This window comes from Pholcus phalangioides, unplaced genomic scaffold, assembly GCF_987345545.1.
Source record: "Pholcus phalangioides strain wild (caught in Gottingen) unplaced genomic scaffold, Ppha-v1.0 ptg000017l_1, whole genome shotgun sequence".
In the NCBI taxonomy this organism is placed as follows: Eukaryota; Metazoa; Arthropoda; class Arachnida; order Araneae; family Pholcidae; genus Pholcus; species Pholcus phalangioides.
This window is the reverse complement of record NW_028301610.1, coordinates 5704398-5731305: the sequence shown is the minus strand read 5'-3', so window position 1 is coordinate 5731305 and position 26908 is coordinate 5704398. Positions and strand designations below refer to the sequence as shown.

Below are 26908 nucleotides of genomic sequence, written 5' to 3'. Positions count from 1 at the left end.
TCTCTGCTGTGATTAAGATAATTAGAAACATTAAAAAAATATATAAAAAATGGGTTAATTTGGTTGTGAAATTTCTATAGAAAACTAATTGAAACGCAAAAGTGGTAAATGCTTCAAGTGCAAAAAAGGAAAAATGTTGGGAAATTGCAAAAAACTATTTTTGCAGCCTGTAGGAACATTCACATTTGGTACCTTTTCACATGCACTTTTGAACCACTTAGAGGACTACCAGGCACTTTGCACATTAACATTATAAAGCATTGCTCATTTGACGCTTTAATGTGAAAAATGGTGTTTGGATATTTTTTTTGGCACTTATAGCATTTGCCACACACATTTTTACCCTTCAATTTATAAAAAATTAATTTGTCATAAAATAGTTCATTATCTGTGAGCTTACCATGTCATGCTATACAGTTAGCAGGTATGTTATGATGAATAATCATACAAAAAACCAGACATTGAATACCTTATTTTTATTAAAAATCCATTTTATATAAATCTTAGAAAGCAAGTAAAAATAGACACACTTACGCAAAATTTCATAAATTAATACAATTGAATAAAATTGAAGGAGGAGTAAAATGAAAAAAAATGCATAAAAGTAATTCTTAACACACCTGAAAACGTACAGCTTCTTGCATAGCTCCTAAATGAACAGGAATATGCGGGGCATTTGAAACAAGACCACCATCTGGACCAAACAAAGCACAAGAGAAATCTAGTCTTTCCTAAAATACTTTGAAAAATCACCAGTTGCTCAAACTAGCAGTTTGATACATTGTAAACTAAAAAGATGATTTAACTCGTCACTTAAATTTTGTTTTGATACAGAGTACATAATTTGTATTTTACATATGCCCATAATAATAAGTAATTTTTAGTTCTTTCCCCAAGCACTTGGTTTCTTACTGTTACTCAATATTTTGTTTATATTTCATTTTATGATAAACTGCTTCAATGGAATAGAATATGGAAGAAGAAACTTTTATCCAATACTTTTTTGTCGGATCATTTTTTTCTCTTGAAATTGTTTATAATAGCAGGAAAAAGGTCAGTCTAAGATAAAACATTTTTCAGAGAAAACTGAAGGGAAAAAAAATTTGGAAGTAGACATATAATAAAGAAATATTTACTTTGATGTTGGTTGAGATTGAAGTCTTTTGAAGCACTCTATAAGGAAAATATGAGATAGGATAGGATTAGTCATTATGTTTTATGCGATAATCATACACACTTTGTTTGGTAAGCGATAATATTAAAAGATTAATTATGGTTTTAAAAAAAATAAGTTTCTTTTTAAAAACACTCTAAACACATTTATGTTACAGAGTTTTAATGGATGCATCTGTAGTTAAGCCTCACATAATTTATTCATAAATGAGTTTACCTTCCCATTTGTTCAGCAATACTCATGAATCTATGTGAAAAAACAGAAAGCTGAATCATGTCAAGCTCTGGACCAATTTTTCTGTGGACAGAGCTTTCAACCTATAAAAAAGAAAACAAAAATGAATCATATTTCAATATTAATTCTTTCCGAAATTTGGATCTACAGTAATGAAATCGATTTATATAAAATTGAAGGCTTTGATTCGTATTTTAAATGCAGAGATAGTAATCGGTCGGGAGGCATTGCAGTTTATACACAAAATTTGCTGAATTTCAATCAAATTGAATGTGAAATGTCAACGGCAGAAATGATATTATCATACAGCAAAAAATTGAAAATTGCATTAATATCACTATATCGCTCTCACAGTTTTACTATCTCAAATTTCAACACGGAACTGGATTCTGTCTTAAAAAGTTTAAATTATGGAAACATCATAATAATAGGTGATATGAATATAGATTTACTGACAAATAATCCCGACGTACTTGATTATCAAAACAATCTATTTCAGGTTGGATTTCAATCCTTAATAAATGAACCAACCAGAGTTAAAGATACCTCGACGTGTATCGATCATATTTTTATAAAAAATCAAAATCATAGAATATCATTTTCGTCTGGAATATATATCAACGATTTAACCGATCACTATCCCGTTCTTTTAAAATTATATTATGACAGAATTCCAATTTCCAAATCTAATGAAAATCCCCCTCTAAAATTATTAGATAAAAAAAAACTTTCAACTTATTTTAACAATTATAAATACCTCTGGTTGAATAATATCGACTTAAATTTACAATATCAGTATTTTACATCCACTCTGAACTCTATTAACAATAACTTTAAGTTTGTAACATATCGTAACAACAAATTTAAAAAAAATTGGATGACGTCTGAAATCTATGCCCTGATCAAGAGAAAAGAAAAATTATATATCAGATTAAGGAAACATCCTCATGATTTATTATTTAAAACTGCTTATAATTGTGTAGCTAGGGAACTGAAATTGAAAATCATAAACACTAAAAACGAATATTATAGAAAACAATTTATTAAATGTAATTCAAACCATCAGAAATGGAAATTCATTAATAATACCATCAATCATAAAAACCAAAATTCAATTTTTCCAATTTTTTCTAACAGCTTGGAACTTGCAAATCAATTCAACGCCCATTTTAAAGATATCAACAATGGTAATCTAGCTTTTAACCACGCTAATGAATTCAAAAATTATTTATATCCAACTGTAAATTCTTTTGTTTTGTTTGATGTAGATAATACTGAAGTCCTAAATAATCTAAACAGCTTTTCCAAGAAATCTACACCTGACTACGATGGAAACAGTATATATCTTATTAAAGAATTTGCACGAAATAATGTCGAATTTCTAACAAAATTTATTAATACTTCTTTTTATTCAGCCACATTTCCTGATTCATTAAAACGAGCAACCATCACTCCGATCTATAAATCTGGAGAGAAAAATTCCCTTTTTAATTACAGACCTATATCGATTCTCCCAATTTTTTCTAGAGTTATAGAAAAAATTTTATCATCTAGAATTTATAAATTCCTTAACCTAACAAATTTCTTTGCCGTAAATCAATATGGTTACATAAAAGGACGTGGTACCGAAAACGCTCTATTAAACTTCTCTAAATTTGTTTATAACAGTATTGACAGCTGTAAATTTACCCTGGCCATATTTTTAGACATCTCAAAAGCTTATGACAATGTAAATCACTCAATTCTCATTGAGAAACTCAGTTCTGCTGGAATTAGAGGTAATACATTGAACTGGTTCATTTCATATCTAACCAATCGTAAACAAAGAGTTAAAATTAAAAACACACTAAGTGACTATATCACTATACAGAGAGGAGTCCCCCAAGGATCAAATTTAGCCCCCTTACTTTTTATAATATTCATAAACGACTTATGTAAACTAAATATTCATGGTACTATGATTACTTACGCCGATGATTCAGTTCTTTTATATTCTTCCAACGATCTTAATACTATAACAACTAAAATAAATCAAGACCTGTGCTTAATCAGAAAGTGGTTCCTAGCCAATGATTTAACCCTAAATCTTTCAAAGACTAAAGTCATTCATTTCAACTTAATTTACTCTGAAATTGATTTTAATCTAAAATTCCATAGCCCAATATGTTTGATGAACCTCGACTGTTCCTGCCAAAAAATTCAGCAGGTACAAAATATCAAATATCTAGGACTTAATATTAATAGCAATCTAAAATGGAAACTTCATGCACTAGAAATAGCGAAAAAACTACGTTTTATTGTATATAAATTCTATTATCTAAAACAAAAGGTAACAGCAGAATTTCTGAGAGAAATTTACTATGCCTGGTTTTATTCAATTGTCAATTATGGTATCATCATCTGGGGTGGCGATTACAAGACAAATCTGCTGCCTATTTGTTCTATTCAAAACAGATGTTTTAAAACTATTTACAGTGCTCGTTCTCAAATCCCAATTTATAGAAATTTAAATCTACTCCCCATAAGACATAACGCCATCTACCGAATCATACTCTACATTTATCGTAATAAATCAATATGCACTCAAAGAGAGTCCATATCATTGAGAAGATCAAACGAAATTTATTGCATACCCTCATTTAGAAAAGAAATATTTCGCAAACATTTTTACTACCTTGCTCCTAAACTATTTAATGCTTTACCGTTGGCAATGCAGAATATATCTAGGTTTGCATCATTTAAAAAATCACTTTTTGAATTTCTAATAGCAATAGACGATGTAGATGTATATTTTCAATTATAGAAGCGAATTATATTATTATCCATACGCCTGTAGTTGCCTCATATCAATTGTTATTATATCAAATGTGAACTTGTATATCAGCATAATTATTACAAAAATTTATTTGAAAATTCATTTCATTATTTTACTTTTTTTTATTATTATTATTGTTATAAGTTTTGTGTTATTTTTTTGTTTCTTTCGTATTTATCTTTAATTAGTTGCTCTGTACAGGCTCAGGCCTCTTGACAACAAATATTGAGATTTCACTGTTTCATGTATTATTTAACTTTGGAAACAAATAAAATATTTATTTATTTATTTAAAAAAAAAATATTTACTACCATATAGGCAAATTATTCCATCTAATTCCAATAATAACTAATATCCAATATATCCACAGATAAATTTCTAAAATGCTCACTATAAACTCTACCATGTATTATTTTAACTGACCATGACTGTGAATCTGTTGATGTAGAGCACCACACCAACTAGGGTCAACACCCTCTTCATCATTTACCGTATCCTTTATACTTACTTTAAAGGGACACGGAAATTTTTATTTTAATTGTGTTTATAACTATCACGATTTCAATGAGAATAAAATTTTCATTATAAAAAATAATAGTTCATCATTCTAGAAATTACAGACTTTTTGAAGGTATGGTTTTTTTTTTAAAAATTTATTATCAAGTAGAAAACAGTTTTGTGTTTGGTTTGACATTAGTTTGCATTAGAAAAAAATTGATAGAATTGAAAAGTTTCAACTTCTGAATACATACAATCCATTATATGTGTAATATATGGGTTTGTAGAACAGCGTGGATATTAATTGTTAGCGGTGCAAAAAGTGACCAAACATTGTATATGAAGTATATAATATAAAAGTGTAACAGATTATTTTCTGTTCAGAAAAAAAAAGGGGATGCAAATTTTTTTTTAATAATCTCTCATGGATATATATTATAAAATTTACCTCAATTGCAATACTTCCATCCCTTGTGATCTTTGCAACGCATTGTGGTTCAACAACGATGGTGCTGTTAAAAAATTATTTTGTACAAAAAGTTAATAAGTATGTCTTTGAATAATAAAATTTCAAACATATATGTGTGATCTTTTTTTTTTATGGAAATGTTTTTTTAAATATCATTGTAATGTATTAATATATATCCTCAGGAGAATGGGTGGTGTAATCCTCTTCTGTCATCTCATTCAACATGTTAATGAACTTACAGACGGGGGAATCCAGAGGGTGGTAATGAGGGCGATTGCCTCTAACAAGAGCCAAAGAGCAAGGGGAAAAAATCTGCCCTGTATTTTACATGATGATCCAACAAACCTAAAAAATAAGTTGCCCCTCTCAAAACATCATCCTAGATCTGCACTTGCTTACAGGCATAATTATTGGGGATCCATAATGAGGAAAATTAGAGAATAGGGTTTATATAAATGTCAAGAAGCTTTGAGGAATCTTTTTCCTGGGACGTTGAAAATCTTTTCCTTGGAGAAGGGAAATCTTCCGTGTTTTTTTTTTCGACTAAGCAAATAACTTGGAATAGTATTGAATGTAAACATACACGTAAACATAGAAAAACAAGTTAATAAAAAAGAAGGGGGGGGGGAACCACTGAATACACCTATTAGGTCAAAAGCTTACCAAAAGGAAACATGATTAAGGGGGTGGTAAAAGGTTGAGAAACACTGTTTTAAATGATATTCAGATATTTTGGAGGCAAAAATAACTTTTTTTTCCAATAACAGTAAGGTAAAAAACATACTAGTAAGTTTTGCATACCAGTTAACATCAATTATTAATGATGGACCTAATACTTCATGACCATACTGTAAATCTCTCAATAAGTATATATTTGTCTCTTGATATCCATTCTCAAAATAACACTGTGTAATCTGCAATTGAGTTCATAGTAGAGTTACAGAAATTAATAACAATCACATAACAGAAAAGCAGTTATGATTCTGTAATTTGAATAACAGAAGTTATATGTTATAAAGATAAACGATCTCCAAGTCAAAAAAAAGTCACATAACCCATACTGATGTTACATGAAGGCATAAAAATCACTTCCTCACTTAGATATACTGTTAATTTACAAATTTTATAAAATATTTTCATCTGCAGATATAGTATCTTACCATTAACCTCTCTGAATTCAGAACTCTTTTATGTTCTGCATAGAAAACTATTACATTGTTAATGTAATTCACATATTTTTAAGATTTGTGACAACTAAAGAAAAATTTTTATATGGGCAACTGTAATTTGCCTGTGTAATAACAGTTTTTCACATTTTAGTTTTGAATAAAATGTTTCTGAATTAATGAACAACGTGAATATTCTGAGATGAATCTCACTTGATGTTAGAGAATACACTATTTGAATTTGTGATTTAAACACAAATGTTTATTCTTTTGTTGTTTCTAAAAAAAAAGTTCTCAATCTACGAAAATAATTTGAAACTTCTTAAAAAAAACATAATTTATTATTATCTAATATTATCCAGTTATAAACTGGATAGTTAATAAATATTTTTCATAAATTTGGTTTTGTTACCCAACCTTCCATGAACATTAAATTTCATACCAGTAGAATAGTTGCAGAATAATGCACAATGATTTGAAAGACTTCCCTGGCTAGTTAAAAATTGAACTTTTTGTCAAATATGACTCACTTCTTCGACTTTAGGTGAAGAACTAGTTTTTGACATTTTTTCTTCAAACTCTAAATGGCTGTGCCCAATTGCTCGAACTCTGATATCATCTACAATTACTGGTCGCTCTGAGATTAAAAATCCAAACTCTGTTCGGTATCTACAAAATGAATATTTTAACATTATAAAACTGAGATTTGCAGTGGTACAAAATTTGTATAGAATCAAAATTTGATATGCAATTGCCTTTCCTTGTATTAAAAGGGAAGTCAATTTCTAATAAAATAGCCAGAAAGGCAGGATGCAGGACCAAAAAAATTTCATTTCACTATTATATCAATATTACTATCATATAATCATGACATTATCTTCACATGTGAATCCAGTTATGTATGAATAAACAAAGCCATGGATTTAAGAGATGCAATGAAAAATCAATATCAGAATATCTTCAATGTAATTACAGTTTTGACTATTCTAGGCAGAGATTAACTGACACTGGTAATATTTGCATCATTGATTGATTTTCTTTATCTGGTGATTGAATTAAGGAATTTGTATTTTTTTACAAATTATCTTGAAATATAACTTCTCTCTTTTCAAATCTTTTATTTAAAATTCATTATTCAATCTTTCATATATCCATGTCTATCATTCATACATCATAAGGGGTAAAGAGATTGATGAACCCTTGATGTGCAATGAATAATTTCACAATTTGCCACATTTTCTACCACCGTGAGGAAACAAATAAAAACATTGTTAGTCACACCAAAATGATTAGCAGCCTGATATTCAGAGCATAAATAAATGCAACTTCTACTGAAGCCTCCATCTATTTAAATTCTACTGAAGCCTCCATCTATTTAAATTCTACTGAAGCCTCCATCTATTTAAATTCTACTGAAGCCTCTATCTATTTAAATTCTACTGAAGCCTCTATCTATTCAAATTCTACTGCACATGAGAATTGCAAAGATTTTAGCTTGAAAGACAATGGTATAGCATCTGAAATTTGAAATTCCAAAAAAGGGCTTGTATTTTACAAACTACAGCTATGATCAATAATTTAAAGATGTCTATTTACAGAAAATATAATCCTATAAAAGATAATATATATTTCTGGCAAAATTTATACTGAAAAGTTATTAAAAAAAAATTGATAAATAATATTGACCACATTAAAGAATTTGTTGCAGCAAAATTTTAGTCTTTACATTAGGGGGCACAGTGGTGGTTGGCTGAATTTGGTTTTCCAAATTTGAGGGGTGAATGTGTGATCTGGTGTCCCATTTAAAAAAGTCTCTCTCTCTGCAGAGATCAGGCAGTCCTACAACAATACTGACATAACATGAAAATTCAAGCATTTACCGTCTTTACTTCAAAATATGGAACACAGATAGCAGCACTAGCAAGTACACAAAACAAGCAAAAAAAAGTCAGACACCATACATATGTTACAGCTATGCATATACATACACTCACACAACACGTTCTGAAAAAAAACTAATAATGAAAAATTCCAATTGTTTTGCCAATTTTGAAATTCTCTAAAACAGAGTTAAATGCAGAACTAATCCTGAATGAAACTAATTTAAAAGCAAATTACCATCTTGGTTTCTAAATATGAAGATTAGAATTGGCATATACAAGGATGTAACTGATCTCTTCTGAACCCCCCACCCCTTCAGTCATTTTTTTTAGTTTTGCTTACATGCCAGACTAGCTTATCTTCTGGGAATTATGACGTGTACAAGTTGACATAGCACAAACTAAAATTGTAGATGATGATGCACTTGCCTTCTTGTAAAAGATGTTAGAAAATCTCCTTTTTCACAAGTCATCAAGACAGCTGAATCTGTTTTTGACATACACATCAGAGCACAATCAGTTCCTTCGTATCTCATATTCAAATATATCTCTAAAACAACATGTGATCTATAAACAGTTAAAAAATAAATAAGAAGCTGTATTTCATGTATCTGTCCAAAAAATTTAATGCTCTAAAATAGAAAAGCAAATTGTGAACTGTGGGACATTTATAGGCATGTGGGCTTGATCGATCTTTTTTATAATGATAGCATGAGCAAGCTATTGATCAGACACAAGAACAGAAAAAAGAGACAAAGTTAAAATCACCATATTTTAAACAGACCAATATTTCTATTGGAAAACTGTATAGAAAGCAGAATTATTTATAATGCTTTGACAAGTGTGCTGTGACAGCCATCTTATTCATGGGCAGGGCCGCAACTGGGGGGGGGGGTGCAGATGGGTCTGGTGCCCCGGGTGCTGGACTAGAGGAGGTGCAAATTTCACTCTTTAACCTATCCTTCAACATTATGAGGGGGTGCCAAAATGCGTGCTTGCCCCGGCTAACCAAACATCTAGTTGTGGCCCTGTTCATGGGCATGTAGCACATCCTTGTTTCTGAAGAAAAGTGTTCTAATTGATACATGTATAGGTTCTTTATTAATGATAGTATGCAAGAGGAAAGAGATTATTATGGCATGAACCACAAAGTGAAGGCGCACATTTCACAATTTTACTCAGTTGTTTGGACTATGATAGTATTACCAAGCAAATCGATTCTATCACATTTCTAGATTATCTACCGCATTAAGAATGAAAGAAAATGATAAAAGCTCAATTATTTGCAAAGGCAGTAGCCAGAAATTTCGTTTGGGGGGGGGGGGCACTTTCATTTCAGGGGGACAAAAGTGATAGAACAATAGATTTGGCCATTTTTTCCCCTTTTTTTCTGTCATTTTCTCAACTTTGGGGGGGGTGCAGACCTCCCAAGTCCCTCCCCCCACTACGGCCTTGTGAAAAGAACATAAAAAGTCCTTTCTCTTTTGAAACAGAAAATTGCTAAATAAATGGAATAATGTTTTCATCATTAAGAATGAGGAAATCTTTTATTGCTGTTATTCTCAGATTAATTTAAACTACAAATTGATGAAAAGCTATACATACCTCCTAAATCCCTGGGATTCTAATTTGTGCACTGATCTGTCAGATAAAAGTGCTATTCTGGAATCAATTTGACTAAAGAATTCTAAATGAAAAATATAAGAGACGAAAATTAAACTATCAAACAACAGGAAAATAAATACAGTAGACTCTTGCTAATCCGGCACATATCAGAGAAAGATGTGGCAGATTACTGAAATCACCGGACTAGTGTAAGTTAATTGGAAAAGCCCATTTAAATTTTATAAACAACTTCACACAGGCACATTTTCTTCTTCTATGCTATAAGAAAACTTGCCTAAAAACACCAGATTACTGGACATGCTGAACTAGCACATAGTCGGATTATCGAGAGTCTACTGTACTGAAATAAAATGAAATTCTTCTGTTCAAAGGAATAGACCTGCACCAGAAGAATAAAATACAAGTAAAATCATATTACAAATTATAAAAAAATTAATTGATAGAATCAGTATTTATATGACAAAACTGAATGTTAAATGAAAAAAGTCGTCATTCTTGGTACGGCAAAATAATATATATGTATTATTTTTATCCCTTGTGAAAGATCAGAAATCGAAACACAGGCACAATACAGTTGCTATGCCTAAGCTTGTGAGTTTTGATTTACTATGGATCTGAGAACCCACATCTAAGGCTAGCACACTAAATACTTGACTGCTAGGTAGCATGGATGATAGGTTCCTGGAAAGTTTATCAACACCAGACTAGTTTAAGATATTTTTTCACTTTGTTTTGGAACTTGCACCTCAGCAGAGAAATTAAGTGGGAGCAGGGGAAGAACGAAAAACCTTTGTTTTCCTCTCTTCTGTGCATACAAATTTTCTAATAAATTGGATGTATTATTTGTATGCATTATTGAATTGAATTATTTTTGAATCTGTCAGTATTAAAAATCCTCGATAGAAATTTGTCAATTGTTGCGATATTGGGACATGGAACATGATGTGATGTTTCTCGACTTGCTTTGATTAAAGAATGGTGTGGCACTTCATCTTTTCACTAGATGTTTCCAGTGCAAATGCCAGCCTGAGAGGCGCAGTGGTAAGATGCTTGTCTTCCACTATGAAAGTTGCCGTCAAGGTCCATGGGTTTGAATCCAGCCAAAAGAACATCAGAAAAAGTTCTTTACCTATTGAGCCTGGAGCGACCACCGATAGATGGCGCCTTTATTTCCCACCCAACTCCACTAGTTGGAAATTGCCATATGGCGATATATGACTGAAGTTGGTGTGCGGTAGAGTAGTAGTGCAAATGCCAGTTTTTTTGCTGATGTGTAGATCCTCTTTTTAATACATTGAGTATCACAAATTTTCTCTAAGTAGCCAGTGGAAGACACACCTCCACTTCTGACTGATATTTTTTTTGATAGATGCATGTAAGGAGCATGTGTTGCTTTGGTGACTTCATTTATATCAAGTATGTTGGCATTTGGGTATGTTGCTTGACTGGCTAAGATGTGAGATAGCACAGGAACTAGCCATAGTGACCCAAGTGACTATATTCTGACTATCTTTTCCTACTTATAGTTAGTCTTCATCAGGTTGGGAAAATGACAGTATCATTTCAGAATAGGGTCACACCAACTGTGGACTGATATAATATGTCTAAAAATACCAGTATAGATTTGAAAATGACAGCACAAAACAAAAATTTTTGTGAAAACACAATAGAATATAAAATTTGGATCACTCTTTGCTAAAATATCAATGCAAGACCAAAGGGTCACTTTTTCAAAAATTCAAAGTAGGTGACATGTATAGATATTAAAAAAAATGGATATCCCCTAGTAATGAAGTCAAATATGTGATAGAGAAAACACAGATATATATACAAGTAATGAAAAGAAGGGTGAGAAACTCACAAATAAAATATAAGAATGGCCTCGACTTTGTTAGTCTGATAGGGAAAGCATTCAATGAGAATTTAGATTTGACAAAAGTTATAGTTGGGAGAAATAAAGAATTCCCCCAAAAGAATGTACCTGGACAATAAGTCATTGCGCAAGATTCCTGTTCTTCTTGTATAACATCTGCAAGAGCCATTCCAAATGCAGAAAGAATTCCGGCATACCTTCAATGTATCAAAATGAATTTCATTAAAAAAGTATTCTGTGACATCAATTATTGTTAAATGTATTATCAAAGTTCCTCATGAGAAAAATTCTTCCTTGTCAGAAAAGTCAAGAATATATGTGTTAATCTGGCAACAGATTTGTGCTGTTCACGTTTTTTTATGCCGATCATCACTGTGTGAGAGCCGCATGTACTGTACTGCATTATTGTAATAACCGTAACTGAATATTAAACTAAGTTAATCTAGAACTAAGTGTATTGGTAAAGAATTTCTTAATTATATTGTGTTAGATTTTGTTAAAAGTGTAGGAGTTTGAGTATTTTAGTTCATATTATTTACTTCAAATGTGCTTTAAAAAATGTATATAAAGTATATTATATTTTATTATATAAAATTTCTGATGTATTACAAGCACAATAAATTGTTTTTAGAAAAAACCATCTTAAAAACTGATGGCAATTTTATTATAAACCTAGTTGGTTTTTGCCAAATTAATGTATATGCTTTGCATTGTGACTCCTACTAAAAATAAAAAAAACCTTCTGTAAGACCCCATCTTATTGTGATGTTTCATCCACCTTGTCAGCTCATATGTAAGATGGTGGTTTGTGGAATGAAACTCAGTTCATATATGAGCCAGTATAAAAATGTCAAAAAAATGATATGACTATTCGCTATAAGAAGAAAATTGTAGAAGAAAAAACTGTAAATACACTAAAAAAAAATAATTAATTGGAAACAGATAATTTACTAGACATTAGTAAATTAATTGGAAAAAATCAGGTCATAATTTCTTTTGGATTATGATACACAGTCTAATACAACTGTATCGAGAATTAGTTGATAAAATGTAACGTGTAACTTTCAAGAAAATGTTTAAATCTTTTAAAGTTTTTGCTTTGTTGTTTTTTTTTCTTTCTAGCAACTGAAGTTGCAGTAAGAGATTGCCTTACCATTGACTTTGATTAATTTTTAAATGACCCATGCTCAATATGACCCATGATTTTAAAATATTTCATTGTTTTACCAACCCCTCCAATATTTAAATTTTATTATATATTATTTACTTCATGTGCTTAAAGGATGTAAAGTATGAACATTTTTGCAGCTATATCTTACTTATGAATGAAAATTTTGGTAATTCCCAGAGCTTTGGCCAAAGAACAAGCATGCTGACTTCCTGCACCTCCAAAGCACGATAAAACATGTTGGGATGAAGCATATCCCTTTCCTTGAGTTAAAGCTCTAATAGGACGACACATAGCTTCATTAGCAACTGTGATAAATCCTAAAGCAAGCTCTTCCAATGTCATCTTTTTTGGGTTCTCCCTTTGTTTATTGCCAATAAATTCATTAACCTTAAAAAATTAGAATAATTGTTAGTGCATCTAAATGCAATAAAGAAATACACAATATCAAACACATCACAATCATGTCAATTAATCATATATTTTTATATAATATTAATTTGTAATAATTGTAATAAATCAAGATTTATTAAGTCCATCTCAAAAATAAATACATATTGATATACAAAATATGAAATAATATCCCTCCATTAGAAGTGCATAATGCTGAAATAACATTAGTATATTTTATTGAAGAACTTTTCAAGAAAAAGTTTATTAGTACAGTCAAATTAGGCTAAAATTAGGCCAAACCCAGGCATTCAAAATAACAAGCCAGGACCGAATGGGATTTGTTTATCAAGGTCTCACATAAAAATCCCACTAAATCCATTTGCAGGTCTTTCATCATTTTGAAAAAGAAGTCGGCAATATTGGATTTTTACCATGGTCAACAAAAACAGCTACTACATGCGAACTACAGTACAACCGCTCAATAATGGACACCAGTCCTGCAGCCAGAAATTTTGTTCGAGGGAGACCACTTTCATTTTGGGGTTGATCAAAGTTATAGAATAATAGATTTGGCCATCTTTTTCCCTTTTTTGGTAATTTTCTCACATTTTGGGGAGGAGACCAGATCCCCAAGTCCCCCCTTTCCACGGCCTTGATGGACAACCATGGGACCAAAACTTTTGTCTGCTAACAGGGAGTGTCCGTTATAGGGGAGGTACGATATACAGTACCTCCTTTATACTCCTTTATACGACTTTCATATTTATACAAAATCACAACTGGTTCCTATATGTTGCGATACACTGGTGGTTATGCATAATCATTAATCATCTCGATAAAAAAAAGTTTGATTAAATTTCATTGCCTTTACCACTTTTACTGGCGATTATACATAATTCCCAAATAAAGTTGGAAAGTCTGATAAATATGGAAAAATTTATATAACCGTTCCACTTACTCTTCATTAAACCAATTGATTATTTTCACCTGCATATGATACGTTCACTACATATTTTGAAGAAAAAAAATTAAAATGAGTGCGAAGAAATAAACGTTCATAACATCATCAGTTATGTTGGCTTTCTTCACACGTATCAATATGTGCGAACAAAACGAACATTACCATTCAGAATCAGCATCCTGGACCATAGTTATGTTCAATCAGGTAATTGATTGATGGACTATCATATTTACCATTACAAGAGCTTGGGATTATACATAATCACGTTGAATGATAAATTACCTATTTATGAACAAAAATTCACAAATTAGAGTTTGGAAAAAAAAAAAAAGTTCACCTGATTTTACTGTCCACTATCAAGAGTGTCCACTATCGAAATACATTAAAGCCCTATTCCACGAGACCGGGGATCAGAAAAGTGTCCCCTAACGGGCTAACGGGGAGTGTCTGTTACGGGAAGTTTCATTGTATAAGGTCTAGAACATTCATCCTTTTATTAAAATGCATTAAAAAATTATATGTTTCAAATGTATTGTAATAAGTTTGAGTTTGAGACTTTCTGGAAACATTTTTGGAGCTGAAATTGTAACTTTGCTACTTTTTGGTTCTGAAAGAAAAGTTGTTCTTCAATAGCAATTAAACCAAAAAATATTTTAAAAGACATAAGACATAACTTGTAGAATATTATTTATATAAATATAAATGAATTCACTATTCAATGGCATATCTACAATCTATATATACATATCTATTTAAAATGTTTTTGACTCTCAAATTTTTGAAAAGTTAACGAACCCATTGAAAGAGAATATAAGGAAAACCAAAAATGTGGGAGGACATATAGTGGAACTTTGTGTGCCCAGTACATAAATATGGTGAAAATAATGTGTCTATTTATCAGAGCCGAGTGTTGTGATTGGCAGCTACATTTCTACACACACAGTGTGTAGTAAACACTTCCATTTTTTCATGCAGCTGGCCACTTCAATTACACAAAATATGCTCACGTTTATCTTCAAGAAATGTTTGATCTGGAAAAAAAGAAACCTGCAGAATGTGAAACTTTCGCAACACAAGTCTTTTATAGTATACATAGGTCCAGCAATCTAATTCTGGGCAGGTATCTGGTCAGATATGACCATAGAGAAAGTCCTGATGAGTCAAATGAAGAGCTTGGGTGGTTTTACTCATGGCCGTGGTTTATCCGCATCCACACTTGTAAAGTGGCTATACACTACACCATTCATTTCAAGAGTTTTCGGTGCTGTAGAAGACTTTACTGGAGTTCAAGGTGCATTATCAGAACAGCATGTAGATTTGAGAACATCAAGACAAGATCAGGACATGGCAGACATCAAGTTTATGCAGTGGTCACATATCCATCACTGATTCAAAATTCTTTTCTCTCAGCTGATTTCACTCTCCACCGGAATAATTGGAAATAGTTCAATAAACTGTAAGAGAGCTATAGAAATCAGACTATTCTCTCATAAGAAGAGTATTGGGGAGCTCTTTAGTGATATCCAGTACCAACAACAGGACAAGACAAAGTCTCTAGCCTCTGTTAATAAAGGTGTGAGCATAAATAACAAAGAAATAGTAATAAACTCAAATCAACTTTTTCATAGAATGCTGTGTACAATATGAACTGATGAAGAATTGGCCAACAGTTTTTCATATGAACTGACTTCTCACCCACCGACCCTCTTTGATGGTAAATCAATCTGAAATGGCACAAAATCATCTCTTGTTAATATTCTGGAAAGAGTTGTAGGAAGTGAATTTTCTATTCCCAATAATTGTACATACATACATAACTGATGGTGGACATTTGTTGCATAGAGTTGTATGGCAACGTCCAGCAACTTATAAAGAAATATGGGACCAGTACAGTGTTTATACATTGCAACATTATGAAAGATGCTACGTAGTATTTGACGGTTATGAAGGAGGCTCCCGCATGAAAAAGTTGAGCACATAGGGAGAGGAGGATTTGAAATATCAATTGATGTGAATGTTGCAGAAAATAATGATGTGTTCATATCCCAACATGATTTCCTGTCAAATAAGAAAAACAAAGCATCTCATTCATTAGCCTATTAAAAATTTATCTTCAAGCTGCTAACATTGTTAACCAAGCAGTCAGTGATGCAGACACTTTGATTGCATCAGAAGCAATTAAAATAGCAGATTCACGTCCATCAGTACTTGTGGGAGAAGATACAGATTTCTTCACATTGTTAATCACTCGTGCAGTGAAGGAGTTATTCACGGTAATGCCTGATAAGAAAGGAAAACACGATCGTATATGCAATATCCAGCACATACAGAACCAATTCGGAGATAAGAAAGACTACATGTTGTTTCTACATGCATTTACTGGCTGTGACTTCACCTCTGCTTCATTAAAAAAAGGGAAAAAGAATGCTTACAAACTGCTTTCTACAGACCAAAATCTTCGTAGTCAGATGAATGTCTTCAATTATGCTTCCTCTTCAGATTCAATTGCAGCAGTTGGAGAAAAGTTCTTTTTGGCTATGTATGGGGTAAAAAGGCAATCTGTGTGTGTGATCTGGACAAAGCAAGGCATTGTATCTATTTAACAACTGTAGCAAAGCAGAAAGTCAGTACTCACTAGTACAATATGGATCTACCGCCAACAGAATGGGGTTGAAATATATATATATATATATATATACATATATTGAGCATATGCTCTTTGCCACCTCCCCCTCGAAAAAGTTGAAATGACTATGACTGGCCTTGGTTGGAAGCTAGACAAAAGTAAATTTCTCCCTGATCCAACGAGAGAGGTTGCTTCAGAAAGCCTTCTGAAATTGGTTATGTGTAACTGCAACAGGTCATGTGAAACAAAACTGTGAATGCAAAAAAAGCAGGCTTGAATGTTCATCTACGTGTGGTCAGTGTGCTGGTTCTGGGTGCAGTAATAACTCACGAACAATTGATGAATCAAAATATGTTGATACTGATGAACCAATTTGTAATGCTTCCAATGCAACAGATCTTGAAGATATCACTGAATTGAATTCACCGCCTGCACAATGTAAATGAACTTAAATGTAAAGTGCAATTACTTGAAAACCTATTTAGAGCTTGATATATATGGCTGCTTGGCTATTTGATGTTTGGTCCACTAACTATCACAATGGACATAGATTGCAAGGTCTCAGATTAATACAGCCTGTTGACATGGCATCCAGAGCACGACAGCTGTTCTTTATTATTGTTACAATCTCACAAGGCACAGGACGGTGCTGCCACCTATTAATGGTATTAGGTATCAAATATATTACATGCTCCACTTTTTTAGAAACATTGAAGTTCTATTATAATTATTGTATGATAATGTAGGAATAGTCAATTTGATTGTCTGTAGCAGATAGGTTTAACTATAGTTCTAGCTGATTTTCTCAGGATCTGATCACCTGCTGGAATTGGATCTGGAGTTGAAGATGTTATCTTTTTAACAGCCATTAAAGGGTAAAGATCTTCAACTGTTCTGGTGATCTTCTCATTAGATGTTGTCCTCTCTTATGTTGTGTCTATTTCTTCGATATTTACCTCCATCTTTTCCCTCGATGATATAGGAACGAGGTTTTGGTCCTGTCTTGGTTACGACACCTTGTTACCACAGTTCACTTGGGGCGGTATTCACCGACATGGTTTAAGCTATAGTCACAATTTTTTGATAAGAGATTGACACGGATTGGTTAAATTCAGGGTTTTAACCAATCTATGTTGATCTCTTATCCAAAAATTGTAACTACAGGTTTAAACCATGTTGGTGAATACGGCCCTCAGTCTTTTCTTGAACTTCCTTTTGAGCCTTCTTCCCTTGAGCCTTGTTTGAGTTCAGGACGACGAATTGTCAAATCTTTCCTTCTGATATGATTGTCTAGTTTTCAAGATTTTGCTGGCTTCAACTGTAGAAAACTTTGGCTTGGGTTGATGAGGATGAGTTGTTGATTGAAAAAGGATCTTAATAGTCTGCCCATCAGCAGTTCAGCTGGAAAAAGAAGATCCTGTGTAGGTTGTATCCTATAATTCAGTAGGACCATATGTACGTATATAGATCTTTATTTTCTTCTACAGCTTTTGTGAGAGACTTCTTCAAAGTTTTTACAGTTCTCTCAACTTGATTGCTGCTTCTGAGAAAGTGAGATGAAGTAATACTGTGTGTCACGTTCCCCTCTTTGAAAAATTTTTGAAGACTTTCTGCATTAATTTTGTGGCCCCCCATCACTCAAAGATTCTTCTGGTATTTCAGACCTTGCAAAGATGCTTTTCATTGCCTCTATTACTGCCTTTGCATTAATCCACCCTAATACGTGTACATTCATCCCTCTTAACAAAACCTCAAAACTTTTCTCCAACTCCCAACCCCATCTCATCTGTAATCACCACAAAATTTGTTAATCACGACAGTACCCAATTGTCTGGGGAAAATATGTTGTAAAAATTTTGTATGTTTTTTTTCTTTTTTTTGACACAAAATAAAGTGTTCCAGACTCTGCCATGAAGCTGGGCTGGAAGAGATCTCGACAACGGGATAAGTCCAGTGGCAAAGTTCTGGCGTTCATTCATTCATGCCTTTGCATTAGTACTCTCCATGTTTTTAATTTCTATCTATTTTGAGAAATAATCATCAAAAAGTACCGTTGACCTCTCAAGTAGAAAAAGTCACATGCCACTTTTTCCCATGGTCTTCCAGGCAGAACTTGTTTGAACAGGACTTCTTTAGAATTTGACCTCTGATTTTGCCAACAGATTTTACATCTGTTGATGTGGTTTTCCACATTGTCATTTATTTTAATCTCACAAGGCAGGACGATGCTGCCATCTATTAATGGTATTAGGTCAGGGTTTTCTAACGAGAAAGCTCACGCAGAACCCTTGATGATTAGGAGGCTATTCCGCAGAACTCTTAACAAATTTAGAATATTTCTTAAATGTACAGGGTGTTCCAAAAGTCCATATTCGCTCTGGAGAATAAGGATCAAAACTTATAGTATATAAAAGTGTCATATATATATTTGTGTTACACATAGTGTGACCATGACCCATATTTTAAGGGACAGGATTATTTTTCATAATAATATTTGGCTATTTCATCGTTTTAGTAAAAATGTTACTTTGTCAAGCCTGCTAAAAAAAACTCACTTTGAAATTTTTAAATCGTGAATTCGTTATTTTAACAGGAGCTATAAGTGCAATGAATTTTTTTTTTCTTTGGTCATCCTAGTTGTACACGCAGCTTCAGAATAATGAAAAACATGCTCATTTAATCACTTTTCTCTACCACCTTTGCCTCCTACACAATAGAACTAATTAGACCGTTACTTATACAGTTCACAACAGATTCTGAGTGACTTTTTATATTTCTCACCGAGAGGTTCGTATTCCAAACGTTTGGTTGGCAGACTTTCCTCAACATCAATCTGCTGTTTCATCATCATGGCGCCGTTTTTGTAATAGTTCTCGAAGCAGAAAATACACTGGCAAGGACAAAAGAGGGTTTCGAACACACAACATCTCTGAGCATCTTATGGCACAGTTCGCGAATATCTTATTGACTTGTCTACGATACTCCACTGCTATGTAAGTAGTATTCCACAAATAGCCACGGTTTTTCAATCATGGCAACTAATACAGTCTCATTGATTTTTTGTTTAAGTATTGCCATTATAATTCAGGAAATACAAGAAGCTGTCAAAAGAATAAGAACATAGTAAAAAAAATGTTTCATGAAATAGTCTTTAATGATAAATAAATATTAATAAAATACAGAACAAAGAAAAAAAATTACTACTCGCTATACTTGGTCACCCTGCTCAGTGTGAATTTTGGCAGACACCGTTCTCACCCGAAATATATAACGAGAGGTCAAAGAAAGAGAAAGATGGAATCTTCTTCCCCCCCCCCTTCCCGGTTCAGTGCACCAAACCAACACCAGCTATAGTACATATGAAGATTGAATTTTCATATTTCAGCACAAAAATTGAAATCATGGTCTCAGACAAGTGAAAAATTCTAACTTGAGCATAAACATAAAACATGAAGTGAAAGGACAGGCAGTTTTTAGCAATTAACTCCATGTAGTTTTTTTCTGGAACATTATATATATTTACAAATGTTTGCTTGTCATGTGATATTACATGGCCAGCACTGATTGGACATTGAGAGCCATTATATGTTACTGTGATGCAGAATCTTGAAATTTTTGGTGAAGTAGTCCACATACAATGATGGTCACTCATGGGAAATTTCCCTTATGCTTTTCATTCAACATTAAACAAAAGAATAACTGGAAGAAAAAAAATGCAGTTCAATGTCAATGCCTTTCTCAAGCTCTTCTCATGTGGTTCAAATAACCAGAGTCCCTCACAGATGAGAACGGGAGCAAAAAGGAGACAACGGGACATTTATGAGTGATGAAAAACTTCAATTACTCGACGTTTTCATTTCAACTCGAACTTCAAATGTTTGGAAAATTATAATTTCTATACGTTGAATCTACATAACTATTGTGAATTACAAAAATGAGTTGCTATAATAGTTTTTCATTGCATATCGTCAACTCAAAAGCCTTAAACTTTGATGATTGACTAATTGTTGATAGAGATATGGTATCGAGGCCACTACTCGATACTTAGTCAGCTGGGGGGGGGGGGGGCAAGCACACATTTTGGCACCCCTTTCAATGTTGAAGGAGAGGCTAAAGGGTGAAATTTGCGCTCCCTCTGGTCCGGCGCCCGGGACACCAGACCCCCTAGTTAGAACCTCCAAGTCCCCTTCCCCCAGTTGCATCTCTGCTCAGAATATAGTCTAAAAAATACCCCTTCAAAGCACTAAACAGGCAATTAGCAATGTTGACAGCTAGCCATGACGCCCTTGAGAAAGGTTTGCGATGCCCCTGAGAGCCTTGACGTATGGTTTGAGAAACACTCCAGATGTCCAGTATTTCAGTTCTTTTCTTTTAGACAACTTTTAAAGAACTAGATTCGATTCATTATCTGCTTTGCTTTTTCAGATACGGAAAGCAAAACAAAAAAAATCTTGAAAAAGTGAAAAATTATGTTTTTTTCCTTCAAATACTCAAAAGATCAATATAATACTCAAGATTTAAGCAACGGAGGTGTAATGCGAATTAGTTATTTAATTAATTTATATTATTTTGAAAAATTTAATGTTGGGGTAATTATTCTCAAGAACAAACAAACAAAATACAATTAAAAAAATTGAATTTTTGTGATATTTTCTTTGAGATTTATGGGGCGGGGGGATCATTTTCAGCGAAGTTCCAGTTGTGCGATTTTCACCCATATACAATGTTTTGGCATGGTTTCTTGAACATCATATAAATGAGGTTCCATTTGTGGGAAAGAATCTGTAGAATGGGAAAAATGACCTCAGGCAAGTTAGAAAGTGAAGCTTTTCCTTTTCTCTGTCTTAGGAGTGTTATTTAGGATTTGCTATTCAGAAAAGCAATAAGAATTCAACATCATGAAGCTCAATTAGACATCCAAAAGAAGAGAGGCAATCCAGTAATAATGCAAAGAAACAATTTAAAATTTCTGTATCATTGGTGGAAGACTCTCATAAAATCTGCATGTAGGTCTTGAGAGTTTCGGGAATACCGATTCCGAAGAAGTCTTCTTATAAAAAATTGCTTCAGAGGTAAAACAGTAACAAGAAAAATTTCAGAAAAAAAATCAGGGTTTCCTGGATTTTTGGGGTTCCGTCACTTTTGATTCCACGGAACCCCAAAAAAAGTTCTCATGGAACTGTAGGGTTCCGCAGAACACCAGTTGGAAAACCCTGTATTAGGTATTAAATATATTACAAAGCCAATTAAATGTGAATTACCTTTTGGAAACATTTCATTCCTGGAAATTTGTGTAATTGTATCTTTCTATTTTACAAATGCTGTTCTATTTTACAAGGAGCACCAAATAAATAAATGTATTATTTCTATAATTTTGTTGTTTTCATAGGTAAAAAAATAAAATGCACTCCTCATTTACTGATATGTTTAAAATATGAGTATATAAATAGAAATAATGAAAGATTAAGAGTTAATGAATTTACTCAAATAGGCCACTGAAATGCAGAGTGAAGCCCTATGCAGACCTCATCTAACACAGTGCTATAGCATACTCTGTGACAAACACTCAGAAGTGCTCATTTTTTGTATAAAGCAGCATCAGTTTATGTCAGTTCTGTTATACTTTTTATGTTCTACAAGTTTTGTTTTATGAGTCTTTTAAAATATTTTGTGGTTTAAATGTTGCTGAAGAACAACTTTTCTTTCTCAGAACCAAATAGTGTAGCAAAATTACAATTTCAGCTCCAAAAATGTTTCCAAAAAGTCTCAAACCCATTATAATACATTTGAAACACATCATTTTTGTATGCATTTTAATAAAAGGATAAATGTTCCAGACCTAATAGTTCTCATGTAGTAGCTGTTTTTGTTGACCTTGACAAAAATCCATTATGGCCGACTTCTTTTTCAAAAAGGTGGAAAACCTGTGACAGGATTTTGTGAGACCCCACAAACAAATCCCATTTGGTTCCGGTTTGTTATTTTGAATGTCTACTGCATACCATAATTTGACTGTGCTATATATGATGTTTGTTCAAACAAAGTGTTTCAACTCAACAAAAATATAAAAAAAAAAATTAATTTCTATAAAAAATAGTTCAGTATTCAAAATGATTCATTAAATAAATACAATTGATTTGAAAAAAAATTAACACAGGATGAAGTACTGCCATATTAGTTCTTTCATAAACAATATAATTTTTCAAACTACCAAGAAGTTCAACAGACTGACCATAAGTACACTGAAAACAACAAGATTTCATAACTTTGGAAGATTCATATTTAAAAAAAAGAAGAAAAAACAAAGTATAAGGTTTCTTTCATGTCGAATTTTTATTTAAAAAAAGTATTTTTAATAAACATTATTTAAAAAAAATTATTACCAATCTCTCTATATCAAAATATTCCTCCATCTCTTGAGATTTCATAATTAATGAACGAAATTTGCATATTTGAACAATATATATGCAATACAAGATTCATTGAAAGATTGGCTATTTGTGGAGATGAATATTACAAGGAAGAAAATTCATCACTGCCCCCACGCTCTACCATCTAAGCCAGTGGTTCTCAACCTTTTTTTGGCCATGGCCCCCTTTCAACCATTTCTCATTTCTGTGCCCCCCCCCCTTGTGAACATGACTAATTTTCTACTCCCCCCCCCCTCCTCCCATTAGAAGATAGTTATTTAAAAATTGTCTGAAGTATAAATATGTTTGAATTTAATTTGATTAATTTTTAATTTATGAAAATAACGGAAAAACAAAATAAACATAATAGAATACAGTAAAAAAATAGAATACATTATTTTCAATCAATGTAAACTCTGCTTGAACACGGCACAATGTCATCAAGTTACTGTATTGGATGAAATTTGTATTATTTCCAATTTTTTTTTTTTTTTTTTTTTTTGTGCATAGATGATTATGGTTTCATTGATAAATGTCAGTTTTAGCTTCCAAAATACGCATTCTTATAGTGATAAAAATCGCAAAAAGTGGTAGCAAGCAGTTTTAATCATTTTATTCTCTTCATGCGGATAAAAGTAGTAATGAGGGAGTAGCCACACAAATGAATCACAGTTGAAAAGTTGAAACTTTCACATCATTTTTAGCAATAATAAATGTATCAAGGATATAGGTTCATGTTGTAGCCCTAATATGAATTTAAAAAAATGAACTAAAATACGTGTGAAAAATTTGTAAATATTTGTTTGAACCATTCGTTTCAGAAAAATGACGCAGTGACAAAACTGTTCATGTGAACATTGGCGTACGTAAAGGGGGTGCCAAGGGAGTTGAGCCAAGATTATAGCGTTATTTTGCAGGAAAAAAACGTAAAAAACCCCCTCAGAAGGAAAAAATCAAACCCCCACATTGAGTAAATTCTGCGCACACCTATGCATGTGAACATTCATTATCAGGATTTCAAGCCCATAGGAAAATATAAATAATCCAATTTCCAAATAAGAAAATTATGAGTTTGTTGACTTCAATTTTGATACGGTGAAAATCTGATATTTCGTTGGATGTGACAAGCTGCCTTCAAGTGGCTTTTTGTTTCATACTTTGGCCGCTCTCTCGCAGGCGAACGAAGTAACGTGCGAGTTGGAACACAACACAATATTTGTTCTTTAAACACAGCACAATATTTCACATAACAGTCCGCACTAAATTTAATATACAGGGCGCATAGGTAACGGGGCATATGGCACTTTACTGGCGAACCATTGGTCTTAGAGGCATACTTCCAGTTGGAAAAAGCACCCGAATAATGTGTAGTACCTCAGATATTTGATTCATGTTGCCAGGGGTAGCATAATTATCAAAATAAAAAAGTTAACTTTTTATACGGACACCCTGTGCCCCAAAACCCAATTGGAAAGTTGTTTCCCTGTCTCCAACAAAAACAAATCAACGTTTCCAAGTGAGATCTTCGAAACAAAGAAGTGAAATTGTTGAAAAGTTGAAAAAGAAACAAAAAAAAAAAAAACAGCATTAAATGCAGGGAAACCATTTTATCTGCATTTAACACTGTTTTTTTTTCAAATTTCCTCAATTTTTCGATTTTGCATATCTCAGTGAATATTGCACTTAGAAACATGAAATTATTTTAGTTGGCATCGTTAAAGACAGAGCAACAACTTTTTAATTGGGTTCTTTGCCACACGGAATGGTATAAAAAGTTGTTTTTTTTATTTTATAACTATGCAACCCCTTACAACATGAATGACATATCTGAGTTGGACACATGATTTGGATACTTTTTCTAGTTGGAAGTATGTCTCTAAGACTAACTGCTAGCCAGAAAAGTGTCATACGCCCTGTTACCCATGCAGCCTGCATATACACGTAAAAAATAGTTTGCGACGAAATACAGTCGACTCTCGTCATAACGGGAAAAATATTGTTTTAACAAAAACTTTTCTAATCCCTCAGATAAGTTTACATAGGAACAATATAAGAATCTGGGATTCCTTTATAACGAAATTCGTTATTACGAAGTGATTTCTCCAGTCTCTTGGAGTTAATTATAATGGGGTTTGACTTTATCCCCCCCCCCCCCAAAAAAAATTTAACATTTTTGCACTAACGTAATTGAACTTCGGCAATTTGATCTTAAAACAGTCCTTTTTTACTTTTATAAATTTAGGAAGGAAACAAAAGAAAGAAAGGGTGGGGAGAAAAAAAGAAAAATAGCCAAGAGGGGCTCGGTTGTGCTCAAATGCCTCGAAATTCCACTTGTGTGCAAGGGGATTCGCGCCTCACTCTCAGTTTTATGACAAAATTTCAAATTTGTGAGACGTTTGACTATGGTCACGATTAATCTCTATATATATATAGCTTTCAATATTAAAATATTTCATTTATACGAAGCACAATTTCAGTTATTTGACATTTTCATTTTGACTCGTACTCCAAATCTTTGGCATTTAGACATCATTTCCAACTATCAAATCCACACAGGTTTTGCAGATTGTGAAAACGCATCGCTGAATTGGTTTTGCATGTGTATTATCAACACTAATAAATAAATTTTAGGTTGACAGATACAGACACACATTGAGCCGGTTATGGACATTTCAACGTGAAGACTTATGTGAGAATTTATTGCACTTTTCTATGAAATCTGCAGACGCAGTGAGTCTCAAATAAACGGATTTAAATTGCTTTAAATGTGGTCATACGCCCTTTTAGAATTTTTTTATAATGTCCACAACATTGTTCTTGCAGGATAGGAAAATTGCATTGAAATTATTTGGGATGTTGCAGGCCAGCAGCAGGCTTAATTAGTAGGCCAGTTAATAGGAGACGCATTACAGTATCGATTAAAAGAACTTTAAGGATGTGGTGTCAATCTTAGAGGAAATCCCAATACATTATCTGCTTGGATTGCTTATAGAAACCAATCAGCAAACCAAATGACGTCAAGACCATCTTAAATATGTTTAAAATTACGTTCTTCCTGTTAAATTGAAAGGAATGGCATATGAGCACTTGTGATAGAAACAACAGTAATTTTATGCAATTACAGTTTTTTAAGTTATACAGCAATATAGTTTTAAAAAATTAAATTTCGCGGGTATTTTTCCTCATGTATGATTTGGTCTCTTGAAGTTCGTTATAACTGGATTCGACTTTATTTCTTTTTAAGCAAAGGCAATGCTGCAAATTTGCACCCCCTTCAAAATTCATAAAAAAATACCCCAGAGCAAATCATTCTTTATTCGATTTTCTGATCCCCGTCAGGCCACTCAGTGCCGGCTGAAGATAGCTTTGTGCTAAACTAGATAGCTGTCTAGTTTAGCACAAAGACTAGATTATCTGTCTGTAATTGCATGAAAATGATGGGGTTTTTTTGCAAGCTTTCATTTTTCACCCATCTACTTACATTTACTACTGTAGAGCCTCAATATATATTCTTATATGTATTATTATTATTACTTTACTTTGTACATTGGCTCTCTCTTAACAAGCACGCTCTGGTCACGTGAAAGAATCTCAGTACATTCTGTACTGAAACAC

At 32.7% G+C, this 26908-nt stretch overlaps 1 protein-coding gene across 2 annotated transcripts in view; it reads right to left on the bottom strand.

Moving 5' to 3' along the window:
- The window catches only part of LOC149072151 (5-oxoprolinase), a 176923-nt gene that overhangs the window by 71119 nt on the left and 78896 nt on the right, over positions 1–26908 (bottom strand). For both annotated transcript variants that reach the window (XM_089246637.1, XM_089246636.1), the window contains 10 exons: positions 13055–13293; positions 11844–11932; positions 9842–9923; positions 8666–8803; positions 6887–7025; positions 5992–6104; positions 5170–5233; positions 1391–1491; positions 1137–1173; positions 621–731 (listed from right to left, as the gene is read on the bottom strand). In XM_089246637.1, coding sequence (XP_089102763.1) covers positions 621–731; positions 1137–1173; positions 1391–1491; positions 5170–5233; positions 5992–6104; positions 6887–7025; positions 8666–8803; positions 9842–9923; positions 11844–11932; positions 13055–13293 — 1113 coding nt within the window. The remainder of the gene's footprint in view (positions 1–620; positions 732–1136; positions 1174–1390; positions 1492–5169; positions 5234–5991; positions 6105–6886; positions 7026–8665; positions 8804–9841; positions 9924–11843; positions 11933–13054; positions 13294–26908) is intronic.